The sequence below is a fragment of the Ambystoma mexicanum genome, chromosome 2q (genome assembly GCF_040938575.1).
Source record: "Ambystoma mexicanum isolate Mex_15411 chromosome 2q, UKY_AmexF1_1, whole genome shotgun sequence".
NCBI lineage: Eukaryota > Metazoa > Chordata > Amphibia > Caudata > Ambystomatidae > Ambystoma > Ambystoma mexicanum.
The window spans coordinates 191,740,572-191,758,419 of NC_090924.1; the positions used below are offsets into that span (position 1 = coordinate 191,740,572).

General features: G+C 46.6%; 1 protein-coding gene across 1 annotated transcript in view; it reads left to right on the forward strand.

The window, feature by feature from the left end:
- The window catches only part of LOC138569273 (cathelicidin-related peptide Oh-Cath-like), a 94,323-nt gene that overhangs the window by 69,373 nt on the left and 7,102 nt on the right, over positions 1-17,848 (forward strand). Inside the window, exon 4 of the mRNA XM_069647110.1 lies at positions 11,305-11,484. Coding sequence (XP_069503211.1) covers positions 11,305-11,484 — 180 coding nt within the window. The remainder of the gene's footprint in view (positions 1-11,304; positions 11,485-17,848) is intronic.

Sequence of the window (17,848 nt, forward strand, 5' to 3'; positions counted from 1 at the left end):
GGTAATGTGTTGACCTTTATGCACCCCGGTGTCCTCTATTAGCTTCTGGAATTCCAGTGCCTCCCCCTCCTGCCATATATCTCCCACCGTAGCCAGGCCCATCGGTTCCCAGTATCTACGGACCCCTTTTTATCATTTGGGGGTCCTCTCTGCATAGCGCTACCAGCGGCACCTGTATGGAGAACGGAGCTGGATATCCCACAATCTGCGATGCCCTGTGCCACACTTCCCAGCCAAGCACCAACAGCCTCTCCATTCCTAGCACCTTTGTTTTAGATAACCACACTGTCTCTATAAGGAAGTAGGGAGCAGGATCCATACACAACAGCCTGGTTTCAGCTGTTTCTTCTTCGGACAACCAACTGGCCACATATTGTAGCTGTCCCGCCAAATAATATAACTCAAAATTCGGCAGGTTTATACCTCCCCTGTCACACGAATTCTGTAATTTCCAGAGGGCCATCCTGTTCCTGGAGTTATGCCATATAAAACCCGTGCACAGGCTGTGGAGACTGGCGAAGAAGCGCCTAGGGATTACATACGGGATATTTACAAAAAAAGTAACGGTCTGGGCAGGACTACTATGTTAATCAGAGCGGCTCTCCCCATCATGGCCAGGGGTAGTCTGGACCAAAATCCCATGCTATTTTTAATGCTTTCAACTGCCTTCTCCGTGTTGTGTTTGTGTTCTTCTCCTGTAGTGTGGTATATGTCAATTCCAAGATATCGGAACGTCTCGGTTCGCCAGGGTATTGGCAATACCAGTAGGCTCCTTGGTAGGGCACATCTATGTCTCCCCAGGGGGAACATGCTGGATATCTTGGGGTTTACCGCTATGCCCGAGAGGGCAGCGTATCGTTCCATCACCTCCAGGATGTATTGTAGGTTTTCCTCTGGGAAGCGCAGATACAAGAGTATATCATCGGCATATAATGATATAAGATGCGAACCACCCGCAGTGTGGATCCCTATCTCCCCATATTGTTGTCTAAGACAGACTGCCAATGGCTCCAACGCTACAACATACAGCATAGGTGACCAGGGCCAGCCCTGTCTAGTGCCCCTGCTAAATTGCCATTTATCTGAGATAGTGGCGCCCGTTTTGACCCTTGCCATTGGGGAACTGTATAACATTTTGACCCACCTTAGATACCCCAGCCCCATTCCATATTCTCTTAAAGTCGCTAGCAGCCAGGGCCATCTCACTGAGTCGAAAGCCTTGACCGAATCCAGCGAAACGATTGCCAGTTCACCCGGGTCCCTCTCTGTTTGATCAATAATGTGGTGCAGTCTCCTATGATAATCGGTTATATTCCTGCCAGGGACGTAGCCCTTTTGGTCGGGGTGTATCAGTCTGCCGATGACACACTTAAGCCTGTTTGCTAGCACTGCCGTGAGAATTTTGCTGTCCTGGTTGAGCATCGATAGGGGTCTATATGACCCGCAGTCTGTGCTAGGCTTACCTGGTTTTAAAAGCGGGATGATCACTGCCTCCCGTAGGGACTCTGGCAACTTACCGTGCTCAAACGCCTCGTTAAGCATGGCCAGCAGCGGGGGAAGCAACTCTTGTTTATAGGTTTTATAGAATTCGCAAGGGAGCCCATCTGACCCCAGAGCTTTACATGTGGGCAGGTGCTGAATCATACTCTAGTTCTTCTGAGGTGATTGGGGCATCCAGGTCTGCCCGTTCTAGATCGTCTAAGGTGGGCAAGCCTATGTCTCCTAGCGTTTCCTGGATTTCTTGGTCCCTTTATTCACCTGCGTCCTCATAAAGATGTTTATAGTATCTAAGGAACTCTTCATTTACTCCCTCTTGGGTATCCAGGATCTGGCCTCCCTCCCCTCTAATTTCCCTGATCACCAGCTGCGATGTTTCACTTTTATATAGCCAGGCCTGTCTCCCCCCCGCATGCTGCCTCTCAACATATCACTTGTAGCTTAATTTACATAATCTGTCCCAGTGCTCACTGCTGGCTTGTTGTAGCAGTCGCATACTGACCCCATCCTCCCGAGAGGTGCCCCCCTGCGCATTATGTCTTCCAACTCCCTCTCCGTTTCCTGCAACTCTCGTTCTATGCCCCCCTGGAGCCCTCTGGATTTTGATATGGCTACACCCCGCACTACAACTTTAAATGCCTCTCACATGGTTCCCATAGATTGAACACTTCCAGTATTAACATCGAAGTACTCAGTGATCGCCTCCCTCAGATCCTCCCAGAATCCCGAGTCCTGCAGGGCCTCAGCTCTGAGTTTCCACGTCGGGATTCGCGCTCTAGGGGGTTGGTGTCACCACTCCAGGGCCAGCGGGGAGTGGTCCGAAAGCACTCTGGCCTTATATTCCACGCCCCTCATTTCGCCTACCAACTCGGAAGCAGCAAACACATAATCCAGCCTCGTGTGCAGGTTATTTGGTGCCGCATAGTGTGAATACTGCCTGTCTGCTGGGTGCAACTGCCTCCAGACATCTACGAATTCAAAATCTCTCAGCAGGGCCTGTAACACCTTTGCAGCCGGGGTGGGTTTGTCTAATTTATCATCTGATTTGTCCATCTTAGGATTCCGTGTACAGTAAAAGTCCCCTCCCCATATGATCGTGCCACCTAATAGGGGCCTAATTTTACCATATAGAGTCCTAAAATAAGCCGCTGTATCTTGGTTAGGGGCGTACAAATTTATAATGCTCACTTCCCGGTTTTCCAACATCCCCCGCACTACTATCATTCTGTCTTCCGTGTCCCCCGTAGACTGAAGCAATTGAAATGGTACGTGAGGTGCTACCCATGTGATTACTCCTCTTGCGTAAGCTGAGTATGTGGCACCCGCAATGCTCCCCCTCCACTTTCTCTTGACCACCTCCAGTTTCTCCCTAGTAAGGTGGGTCTCCTGTAATAATGCTATGTCAATCCTCATCCTTCTTAGGTACATCATAACTTTATTACGTTTCAAGTAGCTATTGAGGCCCCTCACGTTCCAGGTGACCACCCTAAGGCAACCCAACGCCATTTGTACAATATCCCACCTCCCCTCTCAGCGTCCCATCCTGCCAAATATAACTCTCAATTTGGCTTGTTCCCTACCCTCTCTCAACAAACTCCCCCTGCCCCCGTTTCCCAACAACAAACCCCAACACACAACCCCTTCCCTCCAAACAACAAATGCCCAGCTCCATCCCTGGATCTCAGGCGACCCCGCGTTTGGTCCTGCCTCGAAATGCTGTGGGCAGGAACCCGGCAGGGTGTCACCGAGCTACCGGTGACCTAACTAAGCTTCTCCTTATGGGGGTATGAGGGATGGCTCTGTAGGCTTCTGCGCTATTATCAAATATCTCTGTGCCAACGGATCATACACACTTATATCCTTTGCCATGCACGCCCGTAGGCTACGTCTTATACTATAATCAAGTCCCATTGTCTTAGGCTGCGACACCCTTGGTGCCACAGACACATATTACTTATCTTCTCCTTCTCCTTCTCCAGTCTGGATGTCCGACTCTTGGGGGCAGCTCTGCGTGTCCAGCCACCCCATGGCGTCTTCTGGGGTTTCGAAAAACAAGGTTCTGTTCTTGTGGAACACCTTCAGCTTTGCTGGATAGAGCAGCATATACTTGTGGCCTGCTTCACGCAATCTTCTCTTCACAGTCCCAAAGTTCATGTGACTACGCTGTACCCGCAGGGTGTAATCTGGGTATGCAGTTATGTTTGCCGACCCCCTTTGTATTGTTCCGCCCTTCTGAAAGTGTTCAAGGATTTTTTCTCGGTCTTGGTAGTTCAGGATCTTGGCGATCACTGGCCTAGGAGGGGTTCCCGGCAGCAGCCTTCTCATCAGGGCCTTATGCGCCCTTTATACCGCAAACCCCCGGGTCAACACTCCTCCGGTTATCTCCTGCAGCAGCATAGACTCAATGAACTCCGTAGGGTTGGGTCCCTCAGCTCCCTCCGGCAAACCAACAATGCGGATGTTATTTCTCCGGGCGCGTCCTTCCGCCTCCTCCACCCTACTTTCCAGGTTACCCACACGTTGTACTAGGGCGTGAAGTTCTGACTTATGAGTTGCACAGTCCGCTGTGTTCGGGGCCACCTCTTTTTCTAAGTTCCCTGTGCGTTCTGCCAGTGACCTGACATCTTGCCGGAGAAGATTCACCTCCTCCTGTACCGCCTCAACTTTGAGCTTTAGTGCCGCTTTCAATTCGGTCATAGCCAGTCCCAGTTTGGTCTCCCAGGCCACTTTCAGGTCAGCAATCGCAGCAAGGATCTCCTGGTTCGCGCCCATAGTGACTGCGCCCCCAACGGGAGTTTTGTCCTTACTCATGGCTCCTTCTGCACCCGGTGATGTTCTGGCGTATTCGTCAAGCGTGGGTTGCTTGCCCTTTGTTCTTAGAGGTTTTTTGGTCATTGTGTCGTGCCAGTAATGTGTAGGCGAGCCCCACCGCTTGTGGCTACTGGCCTCAGTGAGGTTAGTCTGTAATTGGCATCAGGGCCCAGCCGGGCCGCGTAAGGAGTGTCCTAAAAATGCTTGTTTGCTCCAGGAGTGGGCTGTGTCCTCCCACGTAATAATGTAAGTTTATTCAGACCTCTCAAACCCTGAGCTCCAGCCCAGTTGGTCCGGGCCTTCGGACGTGCCTGCAGAGCCCACCCTGGCTTTTTTCTGGCCCACCATGCGCCACTCCAAGACCCCACAGGATACTGTCGCTTCTCGCCCAATGGTGGTCTCGTTTTACGGACAAACTGGGTTATAGGTACCCACGAGCCCCCAGTCCAGCACCTGAGGCGGGCCGTGTCGTCTCACGTGGTAATACGGGCTATTCTGATCACTCAAAGCTGGAGCGCCATCCCAGCGGCTCTATTTGTGTGCGTGTCTACTGTGGCGTAAAATGTGGGGGCCTCATCACTGTGTTATGGCCATCAATGTCACCAGGCGCTGGAGGCCAAACCATTGGCCCCATCCAGACGTCCGGCACGCAGTGTCACAGGCCCCAGTGTGGCCTGTTTGTGTCTATGGGCTGTGGCCCGTATGTCCCCCACCCAGCCGGAGCAATCCAAAAAAATACAGTTCCATAGCCATGTGTGCAGCGGTGTTTCGGGCTCTTTTTCTCCAGTTAGATTCACAGCTGCGGGCGCTTGTGCTGCCCCACTTGCGGCTGTCTGTGGGGGACCAGCTGCGCTCCCTTTACCAAGCACAGTGCCCACCTCCTTGGGCCCCTCGCTGCCGAACAGGGCCCCAACCGCCGAGCATCTACAGGCTCCCCAGCGGCGTCACCAAACACTGCGCAATCCTCCGTAGCCGGTCCCAGCTTTCCTCACTGCCTGTGCGTCCGCTGCCGTGGCGGCACAGGGCAAACGTCACCACCCGCAGCGCGCCAGCCAGAGCCTCCCCAAAAGCCGGCATCACCCACTGCGTCCACGCATCTCAGGGCCACTACGCCTAGGGGGGGCCCCCGTCCAATCAGCAACGACACTGCCAAGTGGCCAGCGTCAGACACGGAACTGTGATCTCTCCGTCGTCCCACGCACAAACACCGCCGTAGGCCAGGGGTGATCCACCTTCGCTTCGCACCGCGTCCCACCGACAGTGCTATCCACAACCTCACACTGCAACACTCCTCGTGGGCTCCAGTGCTAACATCCTGACTCGGCAGGGACCTTTCCCACCAGCAAAGGTCCTCCCCTACTGGCGTGCACGTCGAGCTCCACCCGTCCCTCCAGGACACGACGGGCACGGTCTCAGCTTCGCCTGGTCTGCCACCTCTCCCCCCGATGCGGCGGCCATATTATATGGCCCTTTTTGTGCCATCCGCCATTTTGATTAGCCCAATACAGAGGCATCCCAATTCTTCCGACGTCTGTTCCATGCCCGTTCCGCGACAAATCAGGCCCTTAGTACGCTCCATTTGTATTCCAAATGTTCATGTTTCCTTAGGTGTGCGGCAGGCACGTGCAGCACTGGTAAAGCACGTACATGTCCCAGGATCAATGTCGGATCCGCGGGAGATCTCTCAGAACACGTCCACTCAAGCGGGCCACGCCCTCCTCACCCAAGAGTATTTAATTATGCTGAGGTGTATTCCTACAGGTTAGTTCACTCCTCCCCAACACAACAAGCAAGGGGCATCCCACAGACTGCAATGGCATTTCTATCTCTGCAAACCATCACCCAGCCCAAAATGATCCGTTTTCATTGACTTTAATAGAGTCACTCTCCAAAAAGATCTGACATCATTTGTTTTGGAAACTCAAATAGTTGGGAGGTACAGATAATGGTCGTCACTTTTACTGGAATCAACCAATTTTTTCTCTTTGTACTGGGCAGGAATACCCTGTTCAAGCACAGTGGGCAAAGATGGCTTGAAACCTGAGTGCTTCTAAAATAAAAATAGTAGCTTTACTAGATTTGTATATATCACTTCACACTTCAAATCAGTGTGATTAGTATCCAATTAAATGGTACCTTATATAGTGACCTTTGAAGAACAAAGGGCTCAGCCAGCCATGCCAGTGTTTAAACTAGAAAAAGGTGAGTGGTTAGCCCTTGAGCTACCAACTCAGGGAAATATCCTCTTTTCCAGTGACTTTCACAGCCCAGATCCTTCTTTTCTTCGAAGTAAGCAGGCTGAAATCTAGATAATGGGCCCAATTCCCATAGATGGGAATTGGAGCAAATCAGAGATGCCTGTGCCCATCTCCGATTTGCTCCTGCTACCTCACGACTGATTCACAAAGTTTAAAACTGTAGCAGATCTGGAGCTGTCTGAAGTACCTCAGAGATGCTCTTGAGCAAATCTTGGAGAATTGCATGTGCATGTTAGCATCTCGGAGATGGAATAGAGATCGCCAGATTTGCCCACATTTTAGTATTTGTGAAAAAGGTATCATGTAGTAGGTGCAAATCAGAAATCCTCTCGGGGATCTCTGATTTATTCCAGTGGAAATGTTTGAGAATCAGGCCCAATGTGTTCTATAGTACTAAATGACTTGGAATGTTTACTTATGGCACAGTTCTATTGCTGTGGAAGATGTAGAAAAACATGTATACAGTTGAATGTGTTCGATGTTCCAATATAGAAGGGAGTTGAGAGAGAATGTGGGGTATATTCAGTTGGGCAAAACATGTATACAGTTGAATGTGTTCGATGTTCCAATATAGAAGGGAGTTGAGAGAGAATGTGGGGTATATTCAGTTGGGCAAAACATGTATACAGTTGAATGTGTTCGATGTTCCAATATAGAAGGGAGTTGAGAGAGAATGTGGGGTTATATTCAGTTGGAGTGGGGAGAAGAGAGAGCGAGGAGGACGGTGAAGCTGTGGGCTTGATTACCCACAACTTGTGTACCTTTTCTGAATAAAAACCTTCTTATAATCCATCACAAGTGTCTGTGTGGCATACCTTACTTCACAATGCCTCCATTGGAGAAAACATTTACATCAATACAAACGATGTGCAAATAGAATACAACTTTTCTTGAAGGAATACGCGTTATAAGAGTAAAGCAATGTAGTTAACTTTAAAAGCATGGAAAATTAACTTTCAACCGCAGGTGCAGAGCATATTTTTAATTTAATTTTATTTCATTGTTTACAGCGCGGGCCTAGCTCGAGAGCAGCGGAGCACTGTACAGATTATGGGTAGTTAGAGTTTGGGCCTGGATTTTTTTTGGGTCCTCCCTTTGCGGGTCAGTTGTGATTTAAGCTGGTTGGTCGATTTGCTGCCTGAGGAGAGTGTGCCACCAGGTATGTGGAGCTTAGTCGCCAGGTACGCTGGTGTGCTACTCGTGACTGCTTTGTGGATGATACATGCAGTCTTGAACAGTATCCTGGCGTGTAGAGGAAGACAATGTAGTTTACCTAGGATCGGGTTTCTGTGCACCTGTAATAAGACGTGCTCCAGCATGGTAGACTGCTATTAAAGGAGTCAAGTTATCAGCTAAAAGCTCTGTCAGGAGAGCATTTCCCCCATAAATGTGCAAGACCCCACGGGCCTGCACTACGATCTGGAAGTCCTATGGCAGGATGAAGGGTTTGATTTTTCGAAGAGCAGAGATACACGCTGGAGACATGAATCAGAGTGGGTTAACAAAAATGGTGAGGTTCCATAAGGAATCGCAAATTGGGAATGTCCTACAAAATGAGAGATTTGGCCCTTAGTAGAATTATTCAGAATTGTGTTACATGTTGCAACATCAATGACCCAACCATACAAGATGGTCATGGTTTGGATCCAATGTCTACGCACATTCAATACCCCCAATGTTCTGATTACAATCTTGGTCCTTATATGGAAACCAACAAGTAAATGAGGAGATGTGAGCAGTGTTCTCTGCTGCAAGCTGAACCGCACCGAAACACTTACAGTAAAATAGAATGGCTCTGCGTTCTTAGTTTTTGTATAGCACTTTGTTTTATAGTAGTCACTGCTCTATGCTCTCCCAATGTTACCAGATAGGTGGGGTGAGACACAAAGAGAGAAAAGGTGATTTGCTCAGAATTACAGAATGTTGGCATTGTGCAAAAGCTGGGATTGAAACTCGGGTATCAGTGATCCAAATTCTACAAATCCATCCGACCCCAAAGCCAGCCCTGCCACACACATATGCACATTATGTATTGGGTAGAAAGGATTGCTATCACCTTTCTTCTTTAACCTGAGGACAGTATGCAGCATATCATTCGATAATGTTTGTTTTGTCTTGGGCATCTAGGTGGCAGATAACCTCCTACCTCTAAAATGTTCCAATCTATCATTTGCTTGAGTGGCCTAACAGAAAATGCAACCCATCCACTGGTCTCTATAATAGGGCATTTGGATTAAATACAAAACAAGCATGTAGTCTATTAAGCCGGAAAAACAGTTGTCTGGCCACGAACGTTTTGTTCGCGGGTGGACTGCCCGCATTGAAACTGCTCGGGCCCCTGTTTTGACGGTTCATTAAAAATGGGGGCCTGAGCAATTTTTGTCCACTGCAGCCAATCGTAAGGATGCACCCCCAAACCCCTCAAATACCGAACATGGGGGATGGGAGACACCCCTGCAGCCTCCGCTCCTTGGGTTCAGTATTTTTGCAGTCGACCAAAACGGCAACACCCAATTAGATCAAAACGGCCATACCGTTAATCTTTATCAATCTAATTGGGTGTTACCTATTAAGCCATGCATAATGGACACTTTTGTGTAGTGCACAATAAATAGAATCACTTGCCGGGGAAAGCAATTTTAGCAGCTAATGGAAAGAAAGCACAGTGTGTTGCCGAAAATACCATAATTTGGGCAAGTGGTGAAACCTAGGCTCCAGCCTAGGTTTAGCTGGGTCAATAGATTTCAATTTGGAAGTAGACTACATCTCCAGACAGCTACTGAAAAATAAAGATATAAATGCCTGCGCCAGTGCTGGCTGACACTGGGAGCAGATCAAGGAACAGTAGAAGGGTGAACAGAGGAACTCTGTGCTCCCACTTCCAGGGCTGAACCAGACTGAAATTAAGGACCGAGTAAGGGACGAGCTTGTTGGGCTTTTTGCCACTTTGCTGGATACTGGTCCTGGCCTTCTTAAAGACCTGGCGTCTCCCCGAGACCACTGTCAGGCCAAACAGTTCCTGTTTTCCATTTTGGAAGATAATCTCTGCTGAGCCTGACAATGTATGGCGGAAAGGAAAGTTGGCAGGTGTTTCATCCGGTGTCTAGAGTTCACTGTAGTCTGCACAGTGGAACTATTTGAGGTAATCGAATTTAGGGTCTTGAGTTGAAGATCTACTGGCGGTAGAAGGAGGAATACAATCCGGCAAAAAGCAATGTTTGCTACTGTCCCCCAGTGAAGCTATTGTCTTCCCACCTAGCTTTCCGTCACCATAGTGAGCAAAGTCACTTGCTGTATGTTAACTTCCCTAAGAGCGCTGTGAGTATTTCTGCGAGAAAATGAACATTGTTGACGGATAAAGAAGAGTGGCTGGTCGCCCTACGTTGATCATGGAGGGGCAGGCCTAGACAGCCTTGGCCAATCACTGTCCATTGACTTCCGCATCACAGTTTCAGGGTCCTTTGTTCCACTGCAAGTGAAGGACACCCCCAGAGGGATCATCCTGAAAGGAGTTTGTGTTGTAGAGACCATAACAGGGCCCAAAGGGAAAGTCACTGCTCGGGATGGGTCTCTGGGAACTTGGCAAGATGGAAAAGGCGAAATCCAGATGTTTCGGGTGTAGAGGCAGTACCTGAAAAAAGTGGTGGGAAGCAAAGACACAAATGAAAAAAGCCAACGGGGGTCATGTTCAATTACAAAGTAAATTGGACAGGATGGACCATTTCCCTTTGCAGGTAAGCGTAAAAATATTTGGCCCTGTGATTTATAACTTTTCCAGCACGTAGTGAAAATGCAAAGAATAAAACACAGGCAAAATTGCTCTATGAATTAAAAATATAAATGCCTCATGTGAAGATTGCGGGAGGCATTTACAATGAATTCCCTTTTAACAGGTGGTACCGCCAGGGGGATTCCACTGGAATTTACAGCATTACCGCCAAATTCCTTGCTCATGGTAAGGAAGTCTCAGGTGTCTGTCAATGCAGGAAAATGGAGGTACTCATGGTATGTTTGCCAGGCTCCACCTCTGCATGAGGAAGGACAGAACATGAGGCGATCAGTAAAAGTGCTGGCAAACACTTATACCACCACTTCTTTCGATCCACTTCCCACCGAACATGGCACCCAGAGATTTGCAAGCGCGAAAAAGGACTCCTCCATGCAGTTTCTAACTTTTACACCAGGTAGTGGTGAAGTAAAGTGTAAAACAAAAGTGAACTCCCTTAACATCTTACGTTTCCACCTCGTTTGTGGGAAAAGTGTAAATGCCTCACGCAATTAACGATTGCAGGGGGCATTCTAAAGGATTGCTCCGGATACCTCCTGTTTTACCAGGTGTAAAATAAAGGTGGCTTACATAGGAATACAATCGCATCACATTGGTAGTAACACATGTCTTGTTTTGAGGTGGAAGAGGGGCGCAGGACACGATTTGTCAGTTTAGTATCTTAACTCTACTACAAAGCAAAGCGAAAATCCCACAGATCGTTAAACAATGCGCTAGTACCAGGGTAACACATATAAGCTTACATTAACCCCTTACTTAACGATCCGTGGAAAAAAATGAGTGACAGCATATTTGAAGGGACAGCCAGAATAAAGCTGGCCACTAAGTAACATTTCAGAGTCAACGAGACCATTGGCCTTTCTTATGCGGTCCCGTCACGCACATCTAAGCATCTGAAGTCTGTATTTGCACTGTCTCGTCCGCAGCTCACCTGCTTTTTCTATTTCACAGCACAATCGTGTGAAACGATCACCAAACACCAATGGAGGCAAGCAAGGAAGCAAATGCAAAGCGAAAGACAAAGCCGAAGGCAAATGCAAACCAAAGCGGCTGGATTTTAACACCGGCGGATTTTCCAGCATCGCCGTGGTCCCCGATCTTCAGCCAATGAAAAGTGGATTGCCTGAAAAGGTAATGGATTGCCTGAAAAGACAACGGTTTGCAAGAGCTGTACCCATTGCACAGTGCTTTGTAGAGAATGGTGGATGGAGTACAGTATGTATTTTAGTTATTTATTTATTGTGTATACACAAGTGAAGTGCTTCTATCTCTCTAGACTTGCAGTATTGTTTTGTTTTCCCTCATTCTACATCTTTTAGATAGGCGTACATTCATTTCTTTCCAGAAAACACGGCTTTTTGTGGGGCACCACGATTCTTAATCTGTGGAGTCAGATAGATACACCCCTCCCACCCCCCTATCCTCCCCAAAGAGGTCTCTCTTTGGATTGTGTTATATTTCTCAAGTGCCAACAGCTGAGCAACATTGCTGCATATACGCTAAATACATCACCCAGATGCTGGCGTATATCTCCACGTGTGGTGACTCTGATGCAGATAAGCAGTCAGTCCGCAGCCCAACCTTATTACCGCCCTTGTTGTTTCCTAACCGCGGATAACTGTGTCCCATCCTCCGTAGGCCTTGTGGATTCAAGAGAGGTCCTCCATTTCAAATCCATCAGACGGGTGTAGCTACTTCCCTCTACTTACCCCGTCATGCATGGGAAACAAAATATCATGCAATGCAATGTTAATACCATTAACTGATGATATGTTGCACTAACAGATTATGGCATCATTTGAAATGCAATTAGGGTTGCTTTCGCTCCTCCGGCAGCCATTTTTAAAGCTCTCACACAGCCCGCGGGCTTCGAGGCGCTGTTAAAAGAATTATAACGCGCTTAATACCCAGAGATATCCTAAGGGCGGACCCGGGAATCGAACCTGTGTTGCTTCGTGTTGTCTTGCTTCGAAGGCGAGCACGTTGCCGCTGTGCTATGCTACCAATGAAATAGCTGGACTACCTCTGGGGAATGCACTTCTGCTAGTAAGTTAAAGCTAGATCTAAGTTGCTTGAGCTAGACTGGACTGAGTATTTTGGCACGCTTTACAGCCCGGGTGCTAATATTGATCCACAGGGTAGTAAAAGTACAACCCCCATATCCTCAGGCTCTGCAATCTTGGATCCTTTTAAAGCCAGGGATCTGGGATTGGTTACAGGGTCGGCAGAGACCGCTTAAGGCACCTGGGGCTCATGCAATGCCAAATTAGCCGAATTAGCTATTTTGGTTTTATATCGAACTGTGGGCTTCTTTTCTGGCCCAAGTATTCAATGTGATTCTGTCCACAAACTACAGCCCAGAGAACTGGACAACTGGACAACTGGACAGGAGGATAGCTCTGTGGCAACGTGCAGGGCTTACAAGCCAGACCATGCTAAGCAAACACAGGTTCGAATCCCAGACCCACTCTTGGAAGAAAAAAAACAAGAGTGTTATAAATAACATGGCCTCCCACAATGATATTAGCGCCTAGATACCTGCGGGTTATGTGTGCTGCAAAAATAAACTGCCATTATTGTGCCAATTGCCTAAAAAAGGCAACAACTCCCTTCAATTCACCATTATTGGAACATCCAAGTTATTTGCAGGTATCCCTATGAAAAGATTGACGGAATGGGCGACAGACATAATACCTGCCCAATAATCTGTTGGCTTTTAGGGAAGGGCACCGTGAATCAGTGTATTCATTTATATCTGGCTCTTGCTAAGCACTGTGCAGTCGGCCTTTAATTACTTGCGCTCAGCCTTTGACCACGTGAACAGGTGCCTTCTCCGGAAGACTCTTCGTAAGTTGGGCATCCCTGGTCCGCTGCTTGCATCGATTCCTGGGTTAACGTCTGCTATGGAAATGGGAAAGAATTAAGCAAAACTATTGGGGTGGGGCACCCCTGATGTTTCACCTCTTAATTAACCCTCTCCCATCTCATTTAGAGGGCTTAGTCATTGATGTACCATGTTGCGGGGGCAGAAGGCTGCCCGTGCTAAGCGACGCAGACAATGCAGCACTTAGGGCACAAACCCAGACATCTTCACCAGCCTTGGTTGAGGGTTATGAGTATGTGATTGAGCAGGGATTTAAGGTTAATGTTCTGAAAAGGTATGTTATGTGTTCCTCAAACAAACTCCAGTGTTCCCCGAGAATATTCCTAAATGGTCATAGGTTGATGAACTGCCAAAATGTTGACTATTTGGGGATAACCTTTAATCAACGGCTCGTATGGAGTGATGCCATAACCAAACAGAGGCCGAAGATGGAGCAAGTCACTGGTGGTCTCTCAAGATTCGCAAAAACGCTGAAACAATGTTCGGTAGACTACATGCTAGCAGTTTATAGGGGAATTGGTGTGGCTGTGGGGCCCTATGGTAGCGAACTTTGGCGCATTGGTCATTTTGAAGGGCTGCACTGTGAGGAAAATGTATTCCTCTCTCGTCTTTCGAGTGGCCAACCCCTCCACTTCTACATACTCCACCCATTTGGAAATGGGGCAAGTTTATCTTACAGACACTCTCTCATTGAAGTATATCCTTTTTTGGTCTTCTTTGTGGATAAGAAAAGAGGAAAATCTAACTAAAATACTTGTAGGACATCTGCTTTGCTTAGGAAGTTGCTCTAAAATTGGGTGGCTGCCATTTATCAAAACATCATTGAGAATGGTGGGTTTGGGACAGTGCTTTTATGATCCTGAAAATATTGCTGAAGTTTCAAAGGAGATGGTAATACAGAAGTTCATGGCCCTGCAGGGAAACAATAGGGAACATAAGAATTCTCTGAAATTGTCGCTTAGACACTATCTTTGTCTTTCCGCTGCCGTTGGGGCAGCAAGATACCTTACCTTGGTCATACATTTTTACCACGCAATACTTTTGACTAAGGCCAAGCTAAACATTATACCTGTTGAAGTGACGACTGTAAATGGTTGGGCGCCTGGTATGCAAACAATGTTCGCTGCCTTCGTGGTATAAATGAAACACATTTTGTACTTTTTTGTCCTCTGTGTGATGATGTCCGGAAACAATACTTATTGGAATTTCTAAGCGGATGTGGTTTAAGATAATAGAAACCTTTGTTTATGTTGCTGCTGTCCCGCCAAGATGTTAAGAAGACTACCTTTAGACTTGCTTGTTATTTACATATTGCCTAGAAATGTAGAGGATTACTTTCTGCTCTGTTGTTTAGCTCCTTTTTGGACAGGTTCTCACATGGACGATAAGTGTAATAGTGGTTTTTAGTGTGTTTTTATTCGGTGTGTTGGTGTTGTTTTTTGTGCTTTGTGGTTTTTACTGTATGATTCGTTTCTTTTAATTGTGATGTTTTATGGATTATGTTAAACCCGAAACAAACAGATTTGACTCACAGTAAGGGAGGTAAGGTTGAACTCTGAGGGACCCCACATTCGAAAGGTACGGGCTCAGAGCGACATGGTCCAGCCTGACCCATTCTACTCTTCTATTCAGAACAGTCAGGAACCAGTGAGAAGCCTGGGAAGGTAGATTTGCTGAGGTAGTCGAGAGAATCAGCAAAGTAGCACGTTCCACAGTGTCGAGTGCCTCCGAGAGATCTAGCATACAAGTAAGGACGTGGATACCTCATCTGAATCTGACAAAATGTCATCCTAGTCAGTCACGCAGCAGTTTCCGTACCTTGACTTTTGAAGAAACCGAATGAAAAGCGATTCAAAAGATCATTGCTCTTGATCTAATCCAAAAATTGCGAAGTTGCACATTTTCCATTTTTTTTAGAGCCAAGGAGGCGTGCAATATATCGCTAGTTCTTCAAAATAAGCGGCTCATGTGAGGATATTGAGCAGAGCTCAGTGATCGCTGACTCTTTAAATGACTTCATAATTAACTCGTCAAGCAAATATTGATTCATGGAATTCACTGTAAAATTGATAATGGTTTCAGCCTTTTTGCACATGTGCTGGAAGTGAACCCCCCAGGCGGCATGTAGGTCGCAGTGAGGACAAAAGTGGCAAAATGTCACAAGATGGAAATCAAAAGTAGAAGAGTGGTGTGCGTTTTCCCACTTTTTCGAAGGCTTAGGGTTTAGGCATAATGTCAAGATGAGTGCCTTTATTTTGGTTATAAAAAAAGATTAAGAGCGTCACAATGCCAACAGAAAGGATTTAAACACGACCAGACAACCTGAAAGAGTTTGCCAGAATAATGTTCTGCCTTCGTTGCAAAAAGGCACTCTTGGATTCAAAAATAGATATTTTATAACGTTCAATGATGTTCGTTATAACTGTTGAAAGCCTCTGGAGATGGCCTTTTCCTCTAGTGTTTTTCCTTCCATCAGAGGTCAGCTTCAATAATTTAAATTGAGGAGTAAAGCGTTGAGATTTGTATATATTGGTTGTGATAACCTAAAATGAGTCCATGGTTTTACAAATTGCACATAAAGCAGTTTGATACTTGTCAAAAGCACCACCCATGGCTCTCGTTCCGCAGGTGAAGGTTGAGTTGAAGTCTAAATCATGGAGAGAGCACTTTAAGCATGTTTCAATGGCAGGGTCCCACTGGCTCTGGCCGTTCACACTTGGGAAATGTGAGTTCAGAAATCTCGATAAGTCTAATGAATGGCGTAATCCATGGGGCAAGAATGATTGTGTCTGGCTAAAGGGGCAATGTTGCTTCGTGTGAGTTATTTCACTTGAAAACGAACAGAGATCAGGAGTCAGTAGTGATCAGTTAGTTTAACAGTCAGAGGGAAATATGTGCAGACCACTGAGAACAATGTGTTTTTAAAAGGGAGAGTTTGATGCAGAGAATTAGCAATGCCTTCTAAATCTCAGATACAGGGACTTATATTTACATTCATCAAATTATTCCCAATAAAGGTAACCACTAGGGTGTCGGAGATCACTCCCCTGGGCACTGGTCTGTACATTATGTGTGGCAAAGGCAAGCATAACAGCCTCCCACCAGATTGGAGACAACCCATATAGCTTTTGTTTGAGCCTGGGTGAAAATACATATGGTTGGTGTTAACTGTTTGCTATAAAATGTCAGGAATGTACATGGTAATTGACAAAGTTTTCTTGTAACGAAACACTGGGTACATTACCATTTCCAACATCGTCCTTTCATTATTTGGATTCATTCTTCCAATCTCAGTTATTGGTGTTGGGAAGCATGTTGTTTGAGTAAATAAATACATAACAGAGGACAAGATGAGGGGAGGGATTTTCTTTCTCTTTTATGACGACCACTTGAAACCTATATGATTGGAGGTTAATACGCCCCACCCCATGACATCACATCTCACATACCCCTTACTTTTCATTTGTAGCAGACTTTTCTTAAGCCATCCCTCCCTATGTTGACTGAAGACATTGCTTATCCAACTATGAACTTGTTACACATGCGCAGTAAGATGGAAATGTACAGGCTCCAGTCCAGTCGGAGTTACTGGAGCAAAGTCACAGACCTGCGTTAAGTGGCAAGATCCAGCAGGAAATGGATGGGATAAAGGGTCGTTGATTGAAACCAGATTTCATCAAGGGGTGGAGGACCAAGTCCCACCAGCTGAGGAGGCGAGACTGGAAGTGTTCCCGGAGGAAGAGCTTTGTGCCCATCGTCCGGGCCCCCTTGATCAGAACGGCAGCATTTTATGCCACATCCGGCCATGTACAGTAAAAACTGGCTATAGGGTGTAATGACTGAGGGCATTGTTTTGGCAGCAGGTGGGATGAGTGTGCCAGAAGTCTTAACCGTAATGTTCTCGAGTCTTCCCTGGGCAGATGACCCGTGACCTCTAAGGGAATAGTGTCTGGAGGAGGGGATAGGTCAGTTAGTTGGGCTCCGTTCAGACGCAGGATGCTGTTTCCTTGACTTGCAAGCCAATGAATAAATCACTTGTGTTTACCGTCACCGAAAATTGTTGTGTGACCCTGGCTTCTCCAACATCATAGAGGACATTTTTTAAAATAAATTACTTTTATCACAATGATTCCATATTTTTGCATTCCAGCTTTCCTTCCTATTCCAAAAGATTCATAGCCTTTACTTTCTTTACATACGAATTCGAAATGATCAAACTAATTTATTTAACATCTGTTAAAAAAAGGGTAATAGATAAGAATATCTTCAGGGTGCATCAGCTTATGTGTGTGTAATTTTTTACAAACTGGCAAGATCTGGAAGCTGGTGGATCACCCAAGAGAAAGATCAGCACCCTACGTTAAATTTGAGTACTGATTAGAGTAGATAATCAGTCAAAGAGGGGAATCATTGAGATCCATAGCCTGTCTGGAACCGCTAGGGGAGAAAAACACACAATCGCTAACTTGGCCCACTCTCAATAACATTCAGCAAGATGCCATATAATGTTAATATGTGCAAAGCTATATCTTTAATAGTGAAGGAATCAGAATGGATGATCATCCATAGAGCTGAATCCTGTTGATTAGAAATCACCAGATTACAAATCTC